The following is a 17,441-nucleotide window of genomic DNA, read 5'->3' as shown; positions in this document are numbered from 1 at the left end:
GCAGTGAGGGAGACAGCCCCGGCGCTGGGGAGGGCAGGGACGCGAGGAGAAGCAAGATGGCAGCTTCCTTGTGGCTGAGCTGCGGCGGCAAGCGGGTGGCGAGGCTGCTGCCGCTGCTGGCGGGGCGGCCAGCTCTGGGTGCTGGCGTGTCTTTCCCCACTCAAGGAGGCTGGAGGTGTCTGCACGGGAGCCGAGAGCTACTGGGTGAGTGATGGGCTGGATGCTGCACCCTTTTTTTTGTCAGCCCGATGCCTGTGCCGTGGGCCTGCTGCAGGTTTGTGCGTGGAGGAGCTGCCGCGTTCAGTAAGGGATGAGGGTAGGTGGTGCTGGGGGGAGAAGTAAAGGCTGTGCAAGGCGGTGGGGAGGTGCGAGTGCCCGGTGTTACCAGGTAGGTGGTGTGGGGTGGCAAGGCCGAGCAGCGCTCTTGGTGTCCTGAGCAGGAGAGACTGAGTAGCAACGGCGGATGGGGAGGTGGGTGAGAGGCCACGGAGATGGGTTAGTTTGGCAGGGTGCTTGGTTTCTGGAGGTACTAGAAATACATGAGGAAGTGTGTGGCTGGTGGGAGAGAATTCGGAGAGGGGCATGAGACTTATTAAAGATCTAGAAAACGTGATCACTGAGAAAAAAAAAACTGAAGGAATTGGCGTCTAGAGAGGAAAACAGGTTGATGGGAGACTAGGCCTTTAAATATGTAAGTATTCTGTTGTGGATAAAGAAAAAAAATGCTTACAGTTGAAAACAGTTGAGTGTTTTGTAGCTGTTAAGTATAGTTGAGTAGTGAAAGTTTTTGGTTTTGGTTTGTGGTTTTTTTTTTTTTCGATGTTTGGATATTCCATCACTTTTCTGTCATCTTTTTATTCTACAAGTAATGTTTCAAGTAGCTGGAGAAGGGCACAGAAGCTATGTTTTATGTTTTTTTTTTTTAATGGAGAAATAAGGGTTTGGATTCATTAATTGCATGTCTAGCATACACTGCTACATAGAAGTCAACCTATGAGGTTATGGCAACAGCCTTTTAAGATAGTTTTTTGTCTTCTCCAGAGTTTGTTCTTTCAGAATTACCAGGCACATCTTCTACTTACCTTCCGTATTTTTCTCTGTTTCTGAGATGTTGGAAGAGTTTCGGATGACCGAATGAAACGTGATCTTTTCTTTCTCTGTTAGCTACAACTTGTAAAACACTGAAACAATAATCAGGTGCATTGTTATTAGGTACTAGTGTGATACTGAGCATAAAATACTTGAACTTTTTGGTTTTTAAGTGCACTTACAAAGAAGTGAGGTCTTGCTAACCTTGTGTAATAAAACTACATGCATTTTACAATAAAACTTAGCAGTAGTTTAGAGACTTGTTAATCATTATGGTTTAGATCTCAGTATACCCTTCTTTCCAGCACTGATTGTCTTTGCTGCTTTGCAGTGTGAAAATGTTTTCCTTTGCAAAACCTGCTGTGTATGATACAGACAAGGCTATCCCTGTCCTGAAACAAATGTTACTTATTTTCTAATTTTATTAGAAAAGGTCTGCTTACTCCTTCATAAAATAATGTGTTTGTCTTTTTGTCCAATACAGGGTTAGCTACTTCTGTATTAATCTTGTTATCTAACTCCCTAAAGGCCTTTTGTCTACAGTCCTCCTAGGCAATCTATTGTTGTACTTTATCTGTATGGCGAGAAAGGCTTATCTAATGTATAGCTGGAGTTAAATTATTAATTTTGGATATGGAAATGACTGGTTTTTGTTTTTTGGGTTTTTTTTTTGTCCTTGTGGTAAGCTTTTATGTATCAAGGTATGTATCACACTTTTAACTTGTTCAGGCTTTCCTCATTGGCTTGTTTCTTTGAACTCTTAATATTGCTTACTGCTTTTTGAGGTGGTGCATATCTTAGTGACAGTGTTTTTTCTTAAATGTTTATTGTAGCCTCTAAAATGAAGATGAGAAGTCATGACTTCTTTGGTAAAATACAGCTCTTTTGGACATAAAACTCAATCTTAGTTCCTACTTTGGAAATTTAAAGTCAGGTGTTTTTTTTTTTTTTTAGCATTAATTTTATTTCTTCACTTTTCTGTTTCAGAAAATGCCACTGTCTGAAGTATTGAAGTATTGGTTAATATGGATCTAGGTGTTGTTTTTGTTTTTTTTTTTTATCACTTCAGTTTTTTGCTTCTCTCCATGTTTCTTTCCCTCTCTGTGGTGATGTTGGAGGACGGAGAAAGTTGATTTGTATTATCAAAATAATTAATTCAGAATTGAATTCCTAGTTTGTTGGTTACAAGGAAGGAAGAAAATAGAATAAACCTGTCTATTAAAGGTCTGTCAATTTTTCTTTCTTTTTAATGTTTTTAATCTTATAATTGATGTCAGGTTGGAGTAAATCTTTCAGTTCTCTACTGAGTGCAGAGTATGGCTCGGGTAGTTGGTTATGAAATATCTCTCTGGTGGGGTACATTAAAGCATTTGTTCATTGCGGTGGGTTTTTTTGGTTGTTTGGTTGACAATGCTGTAACTGTTTTCGTATCAAAGATATCAAAGGAGGTCAGAATGAGGCAGTGACCCCATGTTATGCTGAATAAGTTTAAGTACAAAATTCTCTGTCAATGGGATTCTCAAATTGTAGTTGATAGGATATTATTGAGGTCTACTGTCTGTTCTTCTTTTAGAGCCCTGCCTTAAGTCTGTTTGCGTATCAAACAGACTGCTCTTCAGTTTGTTTGATACAGAGCCTAAATATGCATTGAATCTCTTCATGGAGAAGGAAGGAGACAGAAATGCCATGCCCAGACTCAACTTGATTCTTAAAATGTGTCACCAAGAACAAATTCTCTTGGGTAAACAGGGAGTGTTTAAAATAGCAGCTACTGTTTATGTGAAGTTTTTTTAGGTCGTCATCTTTTTTTTTTTTTTTTTTAATTCAGATAATTGATATATAATAACACAGTTACTGTTCATAGCAGTAAAATTAATGAGTAGTGACTGGGAGTTCAGAAGTTTCATGTGCTTACAGCTCTAAATTGTGTTATGTCAGTGAGCTCTGTCTTTGAGATTATGTGCAGATTGCCAGAACTTTTTGTTTACCCATAATGAAAATGCAACAATATTTACTTCCCAGAGTGCTTGCAAGGACTGCTTGTACAGTGTAATGGCTTCTTGTGTTAGCATTTTTTTTTTTATTTTTATTTAACGAGGGAAAATACTGCTGAAGTTCATTGTAAGATTGCTTCCCCCCTCCCCCCGCCCCGAAACACATTGAAGCCTGGTTTTTCGATGTGTGTTGTCATTAACTGAAAAGTGACTAAAATAGCTTTGAAAAGAGACCATTGTTGTAGCTGGTGTTCTTGTGTGTCTGTTGCTGAACAAGGCTCTTAATTGCAACACTACTGAACTTCTCTGAACATAGGCATCTCTATGCATGAGCAGTAAATCAGTGCACAAATAATGGATAGGTTGGTGAGCTTGGAAGATGAGAAGCAGTGCACCTTTTTTTTTTTTTCCTTTCCTTTGCTGGATTGTAGTTTCACAGTTGCTTTTTAACTCCACTCAAATTCTATTCTAGTTCCCACTGCCCATTTTGGATGTTGATTTTGTTCATACTGCTGTATGATGAGCTAGATCAGGAAACCAACCTGACTGAAATTGTATTTGTTTTTGTGATCGTGTTAATTTCCAGCAAAATCAGTTCTCCAGTCTGGGTAACTGGGCAGCAGCATGAGTATTAGCACTACTGGTACTATGAATAAAAGTGTGAATGTCAACAATTCTTGTTTAAAAAGCACTTTGATTTTGTAGCTATCAAATTACTTTAAAGCATCCAAGTACTGTTAATAAATATGTTCTCTGGGAAGTTTTTCAATGAGCTTCTTGACTGCACCTGACCTCCAGACAACTGAAAGTAATTAGGAATTGAGTGTTTAAATCAGTGCTACCGCATTGCCAAGGCTGTTGCTGAAATATTTTCTTGTGCGTTACTGTTACAATATTATAATTTTGTTGTATAGTTCTGCTTAGTTTAGATTAGGCTGTGTATAAGTGAGGAGGAAGAGGAAGTTCCATGCAAAATAAAGTAACAGAAATAAAGCAATTTGTTGGTATAGTTTGTCCACTTTTTTTTTTTTTGCTGCAATGGCTCTTCACGTTATCAACATTATTTCTAAATATAAAGTTGTTCTCTAGATAACTCAAGTAATTTTTCAATTGGGCTAACTTATTACTTTTTTTAGTCTTGTGTTCTCTCAAGTCCTCTGCCCCCAAAATATTCTCAGAATGTCAGGAATATTTTTATTTCTTTGATATGCCAGCAACAGCAGCCTAGAAATAGATCTTAAGTTTTGCTGGTGATTGTAGGAGTTGGGAGAGGCAAGGAAAAAAAAAAGCAACCCCTGCATGTGGTTTTCCAGTGTAGGAATAAAATATTCTCAAATATCTACTGATTCAGTTTTTATGTGTGTTTTTTTTCTGACCAACTTGCTTGCTGCAGGTAACTAGAAGCTTGCAATGATTTTCTAAATAATTTTAGTTTTATGCCATATACAACCATACAGTTGCTGTTTAACAATCAACATTCATCTGTAATTACCACAAACAATAAGAGAGATTAAAAATATATGTAACTCCCATAGTTACATATAGGATGTAGTAGATATAGGAATATAGTAGAGGAGGATATAGTAGAATTTCAAACACTAACCCTTAGCAACTGTGAGTAAACTGATATTTTCTTATTGAATTAAGACCTATGATGTATCTATTAAATTCTTATTTGTTTGAACTTATTTGGAAATGTTTCCAAAATGTTTCCTTATGCAAATTATTTTGTAATTTAAGCAGGATGTTGAAGTTTCAGTGAACAGTTTAAAGGAGAACATCTATGACATCAGTGGTTGTCTTGCAATATGTTTGAAGTTGCAGGGACAATTCATGGAATTTTACAGCCAGATACTTATTTTTCTGAATGAAATAACCACATAGAATAGTATAATATTGTTTATGTATTTATTTTTGGAAGTAAAATGTTAGCAGCCTCCCAGGTAGTAGTAAACTTTCTTACCTGCAGCTTGCAAGGTCTTTTATTCAGCATCTTCAAAGGAAGTGAAGTGTGGGACTAGTTTTCAAACTTTATTTAACTTATATTTTCTAAATATACTTTCAGATTTGTAAGGATAGAATTACACTGAAGTGTTTTTGTAGAGAAGGGAAAAAAAGCAATTTGAGTTATAATATGCTATTTACAGCATAAAGCGTGGGACTAGGGGTGGAAAGATGGACGTTCTTTATTTTGCTTAGTGATGCAGAATGAACTATTCTGCTAGCACTCGGATTTACATCAGTGAAATTGAGATAACGTTATCTCATTAAGAGGGTTTATATTCTCTTGCCTACTGAAGCTGCTGAGCAGCCCTCAGCTCTCTGTGTCTTCCCAAATAGGAGTAGGTTCTGTAGGGTTTTTTTCCAAAAAAATATTTTTCCTTTGAGTTCTATAATATATAGGTCTTTCTCGGGAGCAGAAAAGTTCCTCTGTGTAATAGTAACAAGCTTTTATTAGTTTCCTGGGCATTACAAGTCAAATATTCTGTGTACCTGGTGGAAAGCTGGGGAAGGATGAAGGAAAGAATTTTTGGTTTAGTTACCTTTGTGAGTATTTGTCTCATCTCCTGCATAAAGATTTTTGCAAAGCTTTTGTCTAGTGATGAGTGGGTTTATTGTGTGGGATGTAGTTTTGTTTCAGTGTGACTGTCAGTAGTAAGTCGTTAAGTGCCTGAAAAGACAGTTAGCCTGCTGTATTGGCTCTTACAGGCAGAGTCATAGAGCTTCTAAGGTCAGTTCCAGTGCTGCTCCTCACCTACAGTTTGCATTCTTGCAGTGGGGCACACAGCACAGAAAAAACGACAGTTTCTCGTTTTCAGATTTGACATGTGCCTTGATTTTTTGGATCTTTTCTTCTGCTTTGTCTCTTGTTTATTTTATGTATTTATTTTTTTATACACTTCATGTGTACTTGCTGCTGGATCTTTTCTCCTAAATTGATCAAAGGACCAGAATGGACTATATGTTTTGTGATAGTTGCTCGTAACATGAAAGGGAAAATGTTACAGTGGCATAAATTTGTTGCTCGATTTTGTATTTATGCCAAAGTATGGAGCATATTCTGGGAAATGGATCAAGTTACTCTTTACTGAACTGAAACATGAACCACCATGTTTAAAAATAAATTTTTGTCCTCATTGGAAATGTGTAATGCTTTCACTTTTTTCAGTGAAGTATGTCCACTAGCTCTAGATAGTCTTAGATATTTGTGGGCTATGACTTCAATATCATGTTTTGATTGTCAAAGTTGATTTGTCAAGTTAGACAAATGAAACAGAGAACACTTCTGTGCATCCTGTAATGCATTATTTTCTCCTTGCTGTTATCTGTAAGTATTTTTTGAGTGAACTTTTATAGCGTTAAGAAAATGGTGAACTCGTGCTTTGTCTTATGTTCAGACTTCCTTTCCTGTCAAGCAAGCGGGAATTGAGAGGACAAGTCTGAGACCCATCTCATTCACTTGGACCTCTCATTTACTCCAGGACACAGCATTTTAATCAAGGTTTTTCTCAAAGAGGCCCTGACAGGGTAGAACTAAGCATATGCAGGCCATGTGTGGAAAGCCTCCAGAAATGGAAATGTGTTTTGGTTTAGTACATATGCACAAGAGGCAGGGGCTATTAGCTGGCTCAGCTTTGAAATTTATGTCATTTTGAGGGTGAGAGGAGAATAAAAAAAAAAAAAACAAAAACAACAACAACAAAAAAACCCAACAAACAAACAAAAAAAAAAACCCAAAAAACCAAAACCTACAGCTTCATGCTGGTTACTGACATTTTTTTTCCTAGTGTAGGTTTGTACATTATAGCTGCTACTTCTTTCTACACAAGATAGCTTGTGTGTAGTTGGAGCTCTAAGCAAGTTATAGATTTTTTTTTTTTCCTGTATACATTTCTGTTGGTCAAAAGTTATATAACCTTGTTTCACTTACATCCGCCCTAGGATTGTTCAGGAGGTCAGACCGAACTGAGGTGTACTTGAAATACTATTTTGTATATTTTCGGTAATGCTCTAAGACTTGGTCTTGGAGAAAGCTTCTGTTAAAAATTACTTGAATCAAATCTGAAGCAATGTGAGTGTCTAAAGTAATTTTCGTCAGATCCAGAGTTCTGTATCATATTTTTATTTAAGACAGAGTTTAATTTGCCTAATACTTTGTATTATTTATGACTTCATACTCAAGTTGGCCCTTGTTCTCTGTGTAGCATACAGTTTCTATACTTAGTGCCTTGTTTTCCTTGGTGCTCTTGGGAGTGCATGCCTTGTATGTACGCTTAAGAAAAGAGCATCGTAGTGAATGTTTTGTTCAACTGTCTTTCAGATTGATGCACTTTTAGTTTCATTTGAGTTGAGCAATTAACTGAGAAAATAATTGTACTGAAAAAGTGTTTAGGTAATCATGTGCTTTTTTTTTTTTTTTTTTTTTTTAAAGGTACACCTGGTATTAAAGTTCTCATGCCTGCACTTTCTCCTACAATGGAAGAAGGAAACATTGTGAAATGGTTAAAAAAGGAAGGTAAGATAGCATTTTCTATGGCCACATTTGTTGTAGTTCTTCATTATATAAATCTATTCTGTAAAAATAAGGTAATTATTTCTGGTTGTGCCTTAGTATTTTGAAGCAAAATGTTTGCTATATGGATGCTGTCTCCTTGAACAGTATTTCCCTTGAAATTATTGGTTCTTGTAACATTTTTCCTTTAGTTGTCTTCCAAATGTTGAGTTTATCATATTTTTGAAAAATTTCCATTAGACTGTTCCAGAGCGTTGAATGTTTGCATTGTTTTTAATTCCCAGTGCTGTCATGCTGATTAGTAACTTTGAAAGTCTCAGAACCTTTGAGTTTGGGAAGGGTTTCTGTTTCGTTATTCTGCTGTGTTATGAAATAACATGAAAGATATGGTATTTTTATAATTGCTATTTAGGGCTTACTTTTCTTAATATATAAATTATAGTCTTCAATTAAAGCTGATAGGAGAATTTAAATTCCTTTAATAACCCAAATTCCAAATGGGGAAATATCTTTCAAAAAAAAAATTAAAATAAAAAAAAAACCCAACCAAAACCCAGACTACTCTTCCAAAAAAAGCCTTAACATCCTCGGTTATCTTAAAGCTCTCTGTGCTCTGACAACTGAAAAGTAAGGTAATTCAGTTAAAATTTGTTGGAGCAGCTAGATAACTAGACTGAGTACATGTTTTGTCTTCACATAGGTTGTACATAAATGAAAAATTATCTGCCGAAGAATCAGCAGTCTGTGTTCTGTCTTTCTCCCCTCTCCTCCTACCCTTTTACTTCTCCAGCTGAATATTAAAACTGGATTTTGACTGTAGCTTTGGATTCCAGGTAGCAGCTGTCCACTGCTAGAGGATGCATTGCAGACTTTTAGATGACTGTAGGAACGTGTCTTGTTCTCAGGCATTTTTAGATTTGCTAAAGCAATTAACATGTTTGGAGGAAAGAAAATCTCTTAAAGCATATTATCTGTGACAGACACAATTTGGTGAGCTGAATGTGTTTTTTGACTACTCTGCCTAGATAAGCCATTTCCTGTGGCTTACCCTCTAAGTATTGATACAGCCTCCATCATTGTGTTACTGGAATACTTCGCTTTTATACATTTCTGGGAGGTGGCTGGAAGGCAGCAGCTTGTTGCTCCAGTAGCGGACATGACCGCTTGTAAAAATTCTAGTAAGAATTTCTGCAGAATTTACTAGGCACAATGTGGCAGTCTATGTCTGTAAAAAGTAGTTGCACCAATGTTCTTGCGACTTGAAGCTTCAGTTAATTGAGGATCAAGTCCAAGATTATGCAGAGAGAAAGGAGCAATCCGAAGTCCTCCTTCTATTCATTAGTTGTCAATAACTGTAAGACATTAAAAATCAACAGTAGTTTATTTTACAATAAATGTAGCATTCAAAATTGCAAGAGAAAGCAAAGAAGAGAGTACAAGAGGAGCTGAAGTAGATTCCATCGTGCTCCACAACACGAATGAGTCAGTTTTCCTCGTATAAAAGTGTTAGGATGCAACAGCTATACAATGTTTTTTTTTTAGACTCTCCACTATGCTTCCACCTCAACACAAAAGGGAGAAAAAGCTCCACACCTATTTTAAATTAAAATAAAATCTTAATTGATGGTTGGACTTTGAGAGAAAACTATTTTAGGATTTTTATTACTCTACTTCACATTTAGAAACAAGGCCAACACTGAATATAGTATATTGTCTTATTTGGCACATCTGTGACCATAATTAATTCCTATTGATTTTTTTTTTCCTCTGACAATCTGGAAAATAAACATAATGACAATGTTAAAAAAGTGAAGAGAAATTTTGAAGAAAAAAGCAAAGCGATTTAATGCTTATACACCTTCTGTCTGCACAGGATGCTCATAACTACGTAATCCTCCAGTGAGCTGGCCATCTAAATGTAGTAATGTTACTGAATATAAATATTTGATAATCTCATATTAAAAAAAAAAAAAAGCAATTGACAGAAGAAGGTTAATGATTGCATAAGAAATGTCTTCCACACTGCATAACCAGCAGGGGTCAGCAGAATACTATGTTAATCATTTTTTGGCTCTTTGTGTAAATAGCAAATGTTTTCATTTTACAATTTCAAAGGATGAACAGATGATTTTAATACTGCAGAAGGAAAAATGCTGAATTTAATTGACAGCTTTACTATTTCCATCTTATTTTTAATGAAGTTTCATATTGATTTTTTTGGGTAATAAAGTCATTCTCATAAAAATAAAACTTATGTTTCCAAAAATTTGTATTTATTATGTATGAATTCAGTGTTGGTGAAAGATGATAGATTGACAGCCCAGGAGACTGAAATTCTCATGTTATTATGAGCAGGAAACAGAATAGGCGACAGTGCAAGCAGTTTCCTCATGCAGTGTAACGCTGCCACCTTCTGAGACATCACCTCCAGGGACTTCAGTCTCTCTGCTCAGTCAACTTTTATTTGATTTGCACAGAGTACATCAAGGAATGCAGTTTGTGTCTTGTGATTTGGATACTTGTCTGTCAGTAATTGAACAGAGCATGTAGGCTCTTGAATGCCAATTGGAATATTTGTGTGCCCAAGATTTTTCAAGGGCACTATATACAGTCTCAGAGAGATACTGTTCAGACTTGTGTTGCAAATACTGCTCTTTCATTAGAAAGTGTAAGAACAAAGATATGCTCTACAAAAGTGTTCCTTCCAATCCTATCTATTGGGAAAGCTGACTTGTAATTGACATCAATGTGGGTATCAGTTAGGAGCTGTCACAAATTTTGCAATCTCTAATGAAAGTAACTATGATCCTTTCTGTTGTGCTCGGGTACTGAAACACACATAAGACTTTTGAATGCTGTGATGAAATATGCTTCTTAAAATTGCATTTAGTCAATTACCTTCCAAACTTACGACCACTTCTTGGCTGCAGCAGTGAAAGGAAAACAAAACAAAAAAAACTAGCAGAAAAGTGGTTTGCCCAGTTCTCTGAAGACTTTTCCTCTTATCTTCCCTGTGCAAGGGAATTCTTAACTTTCTGTGAACAGCCTCATGTACCCAAGTTAAGCGATGGCATGTGTGACAAGCACATGTATGAAGGCATTTGCTTTGGCTAGCTGGCGCTGTTGGGGTTATTGCTGCAGATTGCTTAGCACTGAGATTTGTTTGTAATGGCATGGTCTGATTGTAGGTTGGGAGAGAGAATAATTAAGATATGAAGTTAAGCTCCTTTCTGCTTGCCTATCTTAGCTGTGTAGGTTACAAAATTTGCCCAACAATTTGATTTCTTAATATCTATGAAGTACTTACCTAATGATCTGATATATGAGCTACTTGAATTAATGATCCAGTGGAATTAAAACACTGGTATAGAGCCTGGAATTTTGACTTCCTGTTACAAACTGTTCATGCTCTAGTTATTGCAAAGTGCGGTGTGGCAATTAGATTATTAAATTCAAGAGATCAGGTGCTACTTTGTGTACTCCCCTGCCAAGTTCTGTAATAGGACTATTTATGACTTACACAGTTTTATAAGTGACTGAGCTTTGAATGTTTCCATTATTTACTACTGAGAGATCACGAGAATCATACAATACTTAATTTTCCACTTCTAATTCAGGTAGTCCTGAAATGGGAAATAATTATTTAAAAAAACCCCGAAACAAACGTGTTTGTCTCTTACCTAAATACAGATGATAACCTGCACTAGATTTACTCTGGTGCTTAAGTATGACAGAGAGTGGTACCAGGAGTTAAATTAAATGCTTAGATAGATATAGTGTTGCAGCATTTCTGGTACTAGGAAAATATTAAGTTTTTACTTCATATAAAAATTGTAGTCATGTATTATACTTCTGTTTATTGTCCCTGTTTTTCAGTGCTCTGTAAGGAGAACGTTATCATATTTTGTTGGAGGCCAAAACATTCAACTACCTCAAAGTTTTTTGGTGCAATTTCAATGTTAATGTTGGCCACCTAGTTGGTATTGATCTGTTGAAAGATTCCAGACCCATAATAACTTTGTCATGCACTCGCAGATACAGATATTCAAAAGCAGAGGAAGAGTATACTGCAAAGTTAATCATAGATTTGTGTAACGTAGCAAAGGCAATTTCTAACACATGCATATTTTTATTTCGCAAAGTAAGTATTTTTCTAAAAGACCTTTTTTTAACTATGTAGATTGAGGAAACCAGCTTGCAGACTTGCTTTCCAAAGAGATTGAAGTTCCTGAGGTTTTTGTTTTAATATCTTTAATTTTTTTAAGACAGTGGTCACAGGCAACAACACCTCTAAGTATCACAGCTCTCTAGTTTATATCTACACTATTAGAGTTTTAACTAGCTTGCTTTGACTTAGGGCTAGCAATGAATATGGAGGGCTCAGGATTAATAAAATGGCAGTGTTACTGAGTGATGGTGTTGTGGAAAGAAATTTCATTTGTGTGTACTTCCTCTTGGAAAACCTACTGTAAACATTAGTATTTGGAATCTGTTAATGTTCTGCTGTAGCAGGTTGTGTCTCTGAATCTTAATGTTTTGTTTTGGAAATGAAGATACAATATGATAAATAATGATGAGGGATTACCTAGCTATAGAATATATTAAAGAATGTAAAATGGCTGTATTGTATGGATAATTATATATTTTTGCATGGTTAAACAGATCTAAAAGGAAGTTTAGGCTAAGTTTTCTGTTATATTTTGCAGGTGAAACAGTGAATGCTGGAGATGCCTTATGTGAAATTGAAACAGACAAAGCAGTGGTTACCATGGAATCAAGTGATGATGGCATATTGGCTAAAATACTGGTAGGGATTCTGCCTTTCTGAGTAGGATGATGTAACTCCTCTTCAGACTGTTGTTTAGCATATTGCCTCAAAAGCTACTAAGCTAAATTATTAAATGTCCTTCTACTCAACTTCCAGAATAATGCTTTTACTTGCATTCCTAGTGAGAAATAATTGCTCTGTTTCTTTCATACATGTACCAGACTACTGGTACATGGTTCATGATTCTATATATATTAAATAGATTTTCAGTTAATCTTTTTGAATTATGGTTTTTTGTATGTTTTGCATCTTAAAAAATTATGTCCATGAGATATTGCAGTTTATGACATCTCTTACTCTGAGTTACAGGAAAATAAGTTGCAGTCAGTTGGAATATGGAATTTTGGATGGTACTTTACGTAGGATGTGTGATCTCCATGCTAGATTATCTTGTGCTGGCCACTGAAGTTGGGCTACTATACAAGATAGGCTGACTCAGAGGACAATTCTTAGAATTATTAATTTCCTATATTCTTAAATTTAGATTAGTTAGGCTTAATATAAAGAATGAAAACTGGGGTGAATGTGTGTCATAGTTCAGCCCCAATTGGGACTAGACTACGCAGTCTCTCTCTCAGTCCCCCCACCCTCCGGGAGAACAGGGAGAGATAATGTAAGGAAAAACGGCTCGAGGTTTGAGATAAGGACAGGGAGAAATCCTTAAAGTCACCGTTGCGGGCAAAACAGACTCGACTTGGGGAAAACTATTCAGTTATTACTACAAACAGCAGGATAATGAGACAGAGAACAAGATAACCTCCCTCCACCCCTCCCTCTTCCCAAGCTTAATATTATCTCTACTACCTTCCCCCCCACCGAGTGGCACGGGAAGGAAGGAATGGGGGTTGCAGTCAGTTCATCACACGTTGTTTTATGCCGCTGCTTCATGGTCGGGGGAAGAACTCCTCACATTCCTCCCCTGCTCCGTTGTGGGGTCTCACCCATACGCCACAGTCCTTCATGAAACTGCTCTGGCATGGGTCATCTCTTCCACGGGGTGCAGTCTCTCCAGAACAGCTGTCCCAGCAGGCCCTCCACGAGCCACTGCCTCCTTCAGGCATCCACCTGCTCTGGTGTGGGGTCCTCCATGGGCTGCAGGTGGATCTCTGCTCCTCCATGGACCTCCATGGGCTGCAGGGGGACAGCCTGCTCCACCATGGTCATCACCCCAGGCTGCAGGGGAATCTTGGCCAGGAGCTGCATTACTTCTCCCCCTCCTTCTCCACTGACCTTGGCGTCTGCAGCCATTCCTCTCCTCTCACAAGAAAAGTTCTTTACAACAGGGTGGCAGATGCCTCTCAGAATCTCTTCACATCATCCATCTCATCTCCTCTCCACTTCTTGCAGCCGGGCCGGGCCGAGTTGAGCCCAGTCAGCCACCTGGCGGGAGGCCAGAGGGTGAGGCCTGCAAGGCCCATGAGGCTTGCACCTCCCCCTCTACCCCGCTCAGCTTCTTCACATCTTCTCTTCTCTTTTTTTTTTTCCTGTTTTCCCCTTCTTAAATACGTTATCGCAGAGGCGTTTTCACGGAACATTCTGCTTACCAATCGGCTCGGCCTTGGCCAGCAGCAGGTCCGCCCTAGGCCCAGCCGAGTCCACTGAACAAAGGGGAGCAACTTCTAGCAGCTTCCTACAGAGGCTACCACCCTAGGGCCCCCCCTCACTAAACAAAATCACAACAATGTGCAGTTCTCTGAACATCATTTTGGAGTATTTGTGTTTATCGGCATATATAATAGAGATAATGCTCAGTTTGTTTCAGTTCCTTGTTTGTGTTTGGCTTTAAATCCTGTTCTGTACCAAGATGGAAGCAATAACAACTGGACTACAGAGATCAGGATGAAGGACTTAGTTCTAAACCTGTATTGCTTAAGGTCAGCTTCCAAGTCTTGTGCTCTTCTTTACGTACTGTATTCTAAAAAGACAAGTCAAATTCTTTGGCTTTTCCTTTCTCCTCCTCTTCCTCTTTTCTAACATTTTTGAAAAATATTTCTTATTTCAAAAGGCCTTGATGTTAATTCTCATCAGAATTTAAAAGGATGGGGCTGTAATTCTGAGGCCTTCTATTGCTGCTTCTGTGTAAAAGTAGATATTACATTTTCTGAAAGCTCATACTTGATGCTTAGAAATTAAGGGAGGCTATATTTTTCTTGTCCGTTAAATATGTGTAATAGGAAATGTATTTTGGAGTTTCTTATCTTCAGGTAGTGGAATGAAAGTTGTTACTAATTGTGTATAAAGGCAGGGAAAAGATTTTCCCTCCCTTTCAGTATTCACCACTTTTTCTAAAACTTTCCCTAAGCAATGTCTAAGTCTGTGGAGTTATCTTATTTATCCTGTGAAGGCTTAAACTGTCTCTAGCCTCTAGCACCTCCAACTGGAACACTCATATATTTTCTTTTTCCCTTTTAGGAGTTGGGTAGATAAACATGGATAATCTTAAATATGATTTTGCAATGAATTTGCTGTTTGGTTAAGATAAAACAACTTGCTCAATTACAGTTGCAGAAAATCTAGTTGGTCAAATAAGGCAGGTAAATGGGGAAATGGGTTATGCAGCATAGTGTTTCTTAAGTTTCATGTGTATACTAATACATTAAGAGCTTCCTACCACACTTAAATATCCCACCTATGAGCTAGTGTCTCCAGGAAAAGTTATGAAACACTTCGGAATGTTTGAACTATGGGATACTGAAGAAATCTACTGGAATTGCTGTGCAGCTTCTTAGTTTTGTTTGATGGTAGACATGTTAAAATGAATATTAGGACTTATTTTGTCTAAGAGTGTTTGACGGACACTGGCTGTTTTGTTTTCAAAATTCTCCTTTGTTCTGTTATAATCCTTCAAGCTCTCTTTAACAATTTTTCTTGGAATTATGGTGCTCGAAACAGGATTGAATATTCTACCTAAGGCCTCTTTAGGACTTAATAGAGTGAAATACTTCTCGGGTGTTAAATGGAACATTTCCCAATATAAATATGCTATACTTCTCTCACCTTTCCTTTTTTTGTCTTTGTTGATTCATGTTTAGCTAGTAATCTTGGAGCCTTTTCTGCCTAACTGAAACAGTTTTATTCTACTAACAGTCCTACAATCATTAAGAACTACGATTGCACTCTGAAAGAAAATGCTATTGAGGACAAACTTTTATAGTAAATATTAGATATTTTGATCAGGAAGATCTCCTCTAGGGAGTATCTACACAAGAGGTGTGGATTGTATATAATTATATATAGGCATGTTGGTATTATTTGCAGTCTAGCTGCTCGGGAAACAACAGAATGGGTGTAGGTACAAACCAGTTCCTGGAGCCATCAATGTGCAAGAGAAAGTCCTACCCTATGCACAGTGAGACACATGTTTCTGCTGCTTTTACAAAAACTGTTGGGGTTGAATACAACAGCGTGTATTTGCATAGTTATCCTTTGGGGAAAAAAAAAAAGGAAGAATGATGGTCTGTTTAGTATCTTCCTTCTTTGTATAAGCGAAGGGAACATCTTTTGCAAAAATGAAAGCATCAAAACAGGTGAGAGGCTGGCTGGAGAGAAGCGGTGATGTAAGATGGAACTCGACTGCAAGTGAGGTCTATCAGGGCTTATAAGAAATTGACTAGTGTTTGATTTCTACAGGATAACTTGCATTTTAAACACTAGTTTATAGAAGCAACGAAGAGTTTTGTAAATATTTTGCTGCTTTTAATTTGCATTGCTAAATAGTAATTTTTCACAGATGTTCAAATTTTTTTCTACTGCTTTGAAACATCTAACCACAAAAAAACTGCTCAGCTGTGGAGCAACACATCTAGTAAGTTTCAGATAATCTATTGTGCTATTCCAGGACAAAATATCAAACATCAGACATGTTTTTAAGTGTGTTTTTAGTCTTGTAGTTTAGACCCACTCAGGACTAAGCCCTACACAGTCGCTCATTCACCCTCACCACCCTCCGAGGGAAAGGAGAGATAATATAACAAAGGGTTCAAAGTTCAAGATAAGGACGAGGAGAGATCATTCAACAGTTACCATTACTGGCAAAACAGTAAATTCCTTGACTTGAGGGAACTAATTCAGTTTATTAACAATAAACTGTGGGCCTCCATGGGCTGCAGGGGGACAGCCTGCCTCACAATGGTTTTCAGCATGGGCTGCGGGGGAATCTTGCCAGGAGCAACTTTACTCCTTCTTCCTTCTTCACTGACCTTGGCATCCGCAGCTGCTCTTCTTACAAGCAGTTCCTCACAACTGGACTCAGACAGACGTCTCTCATATTCTCTCACCTTCCCTTCCTGCTGCCCAACAGGAGGCCAGCGGGCGAGGACTGCACCTCATCCTTTCTGTTCGCGCTTATGCTTTATTTTGCCTTTCTTAAATACTTCTTCACAGAGGTGTTATCACTGTCACCAATTAGTTGAACCTTGGCCAGTGGTGGGTCCACCCTGGAGCCTACTGGGTCCACTGGACAAAGGGAAAACTTATAACAGCTTTTTGCAGAAGCTGCTGCTGTAACCTTGCCCCACTACACCAACCCAACACAAGTCTCCATATAGTTATTTTAATAACTGCTGGATGAGTAATGCTTTCACTATTTTTAATTCTCTCCTCTTTAATTTTGAGTGTTTCTGAAAATTATTTTGCATCTAATAGCCTTGACAAAAATATGTGCAACCTCATAATTTTTATTAATATGAAGGACCTATTCTACATTTACAGATAGTGCTTTGTTAGATTATACGAAGAGGAGATATGAGGATTGTCTCTGTCAAAGGTATTAAGGAATGATTCCCAGAGAGACATCAGGAAAAGTATAGCAGACTCCAGTATTCTTTTTTTTTTTTTTTCAAGTTCCTTTCATGGTGATTAATGATGACTACAAGTAGTATTTCTATTTCAGAAGCTGTGTTTTTCATGTTTCCTGTAGCCTGAATGCATTCCAAATTACAAAATTTTTGTATTGCTGTTTTGGCACACCTTTTTTGATAGGTCAAAACCAGACTCCCTAGCAACTATCTGATATCAG

The 17,441-nt window shown here is 37.5% G+C and overlaps 1 protein-coding gene across 2 annotated transcripts in view; it reads left to right on the top strand.

Annotated features, from left to right (window-relative positions):
• The window catches only part of PDHX (pyruvate dehydrogenase complex component X), a 45,216-nt gene that overhangs the window by 222 nt on the left and 27,553 nt on the right, over positions 1-17,441 (top strand). Inside the window, exons 1-4 of one of the 2 annotated variants that reach the window (XM_086748134.1) lie at positions 151-204; positions 7,516-7,599; positions 8,297-8,429; positions 12,303-12,403. In XM_086748134.1, coding sequence (XP_086604260.1) covers positions 12,365-12,403 — 39 coding nt within the window. In that variant the 5' untranslated portion in view covers positions 151-204; positions 7,516-7,599; positions 8,297-8,429; positions 12,303-12,364. Of the gene's footprint in view, positions 205-7,515; positions 7,600-8,296; positions 8,430-12,302; positions 12,404-17,441 lie in introns of both variants that reach the window. The other variant, XM_086748133.1, reaches the window with a different exon arrangement.

Source organism: Chlamydotis macqueenii, chromosome 5, assembly GCF_036417535.1.
Source record: "Chlamydotis macqueenii isolate bChlMac1 chromosome 5, bChlMac1.mat, whole genome shotgun sequence".
NCBI classification, from domain to species: Eukaryota; Metazoa; Chordata; class Aves; order Otidiformes; family Otididae; genus Chlamydotis; species Chlamydotis macqueenii.
The sequence above is the reverse complement of the archived record's forward strand: the minus strand, read 5'-3'. Positions and strand labels throughout refer to the sequence as shown.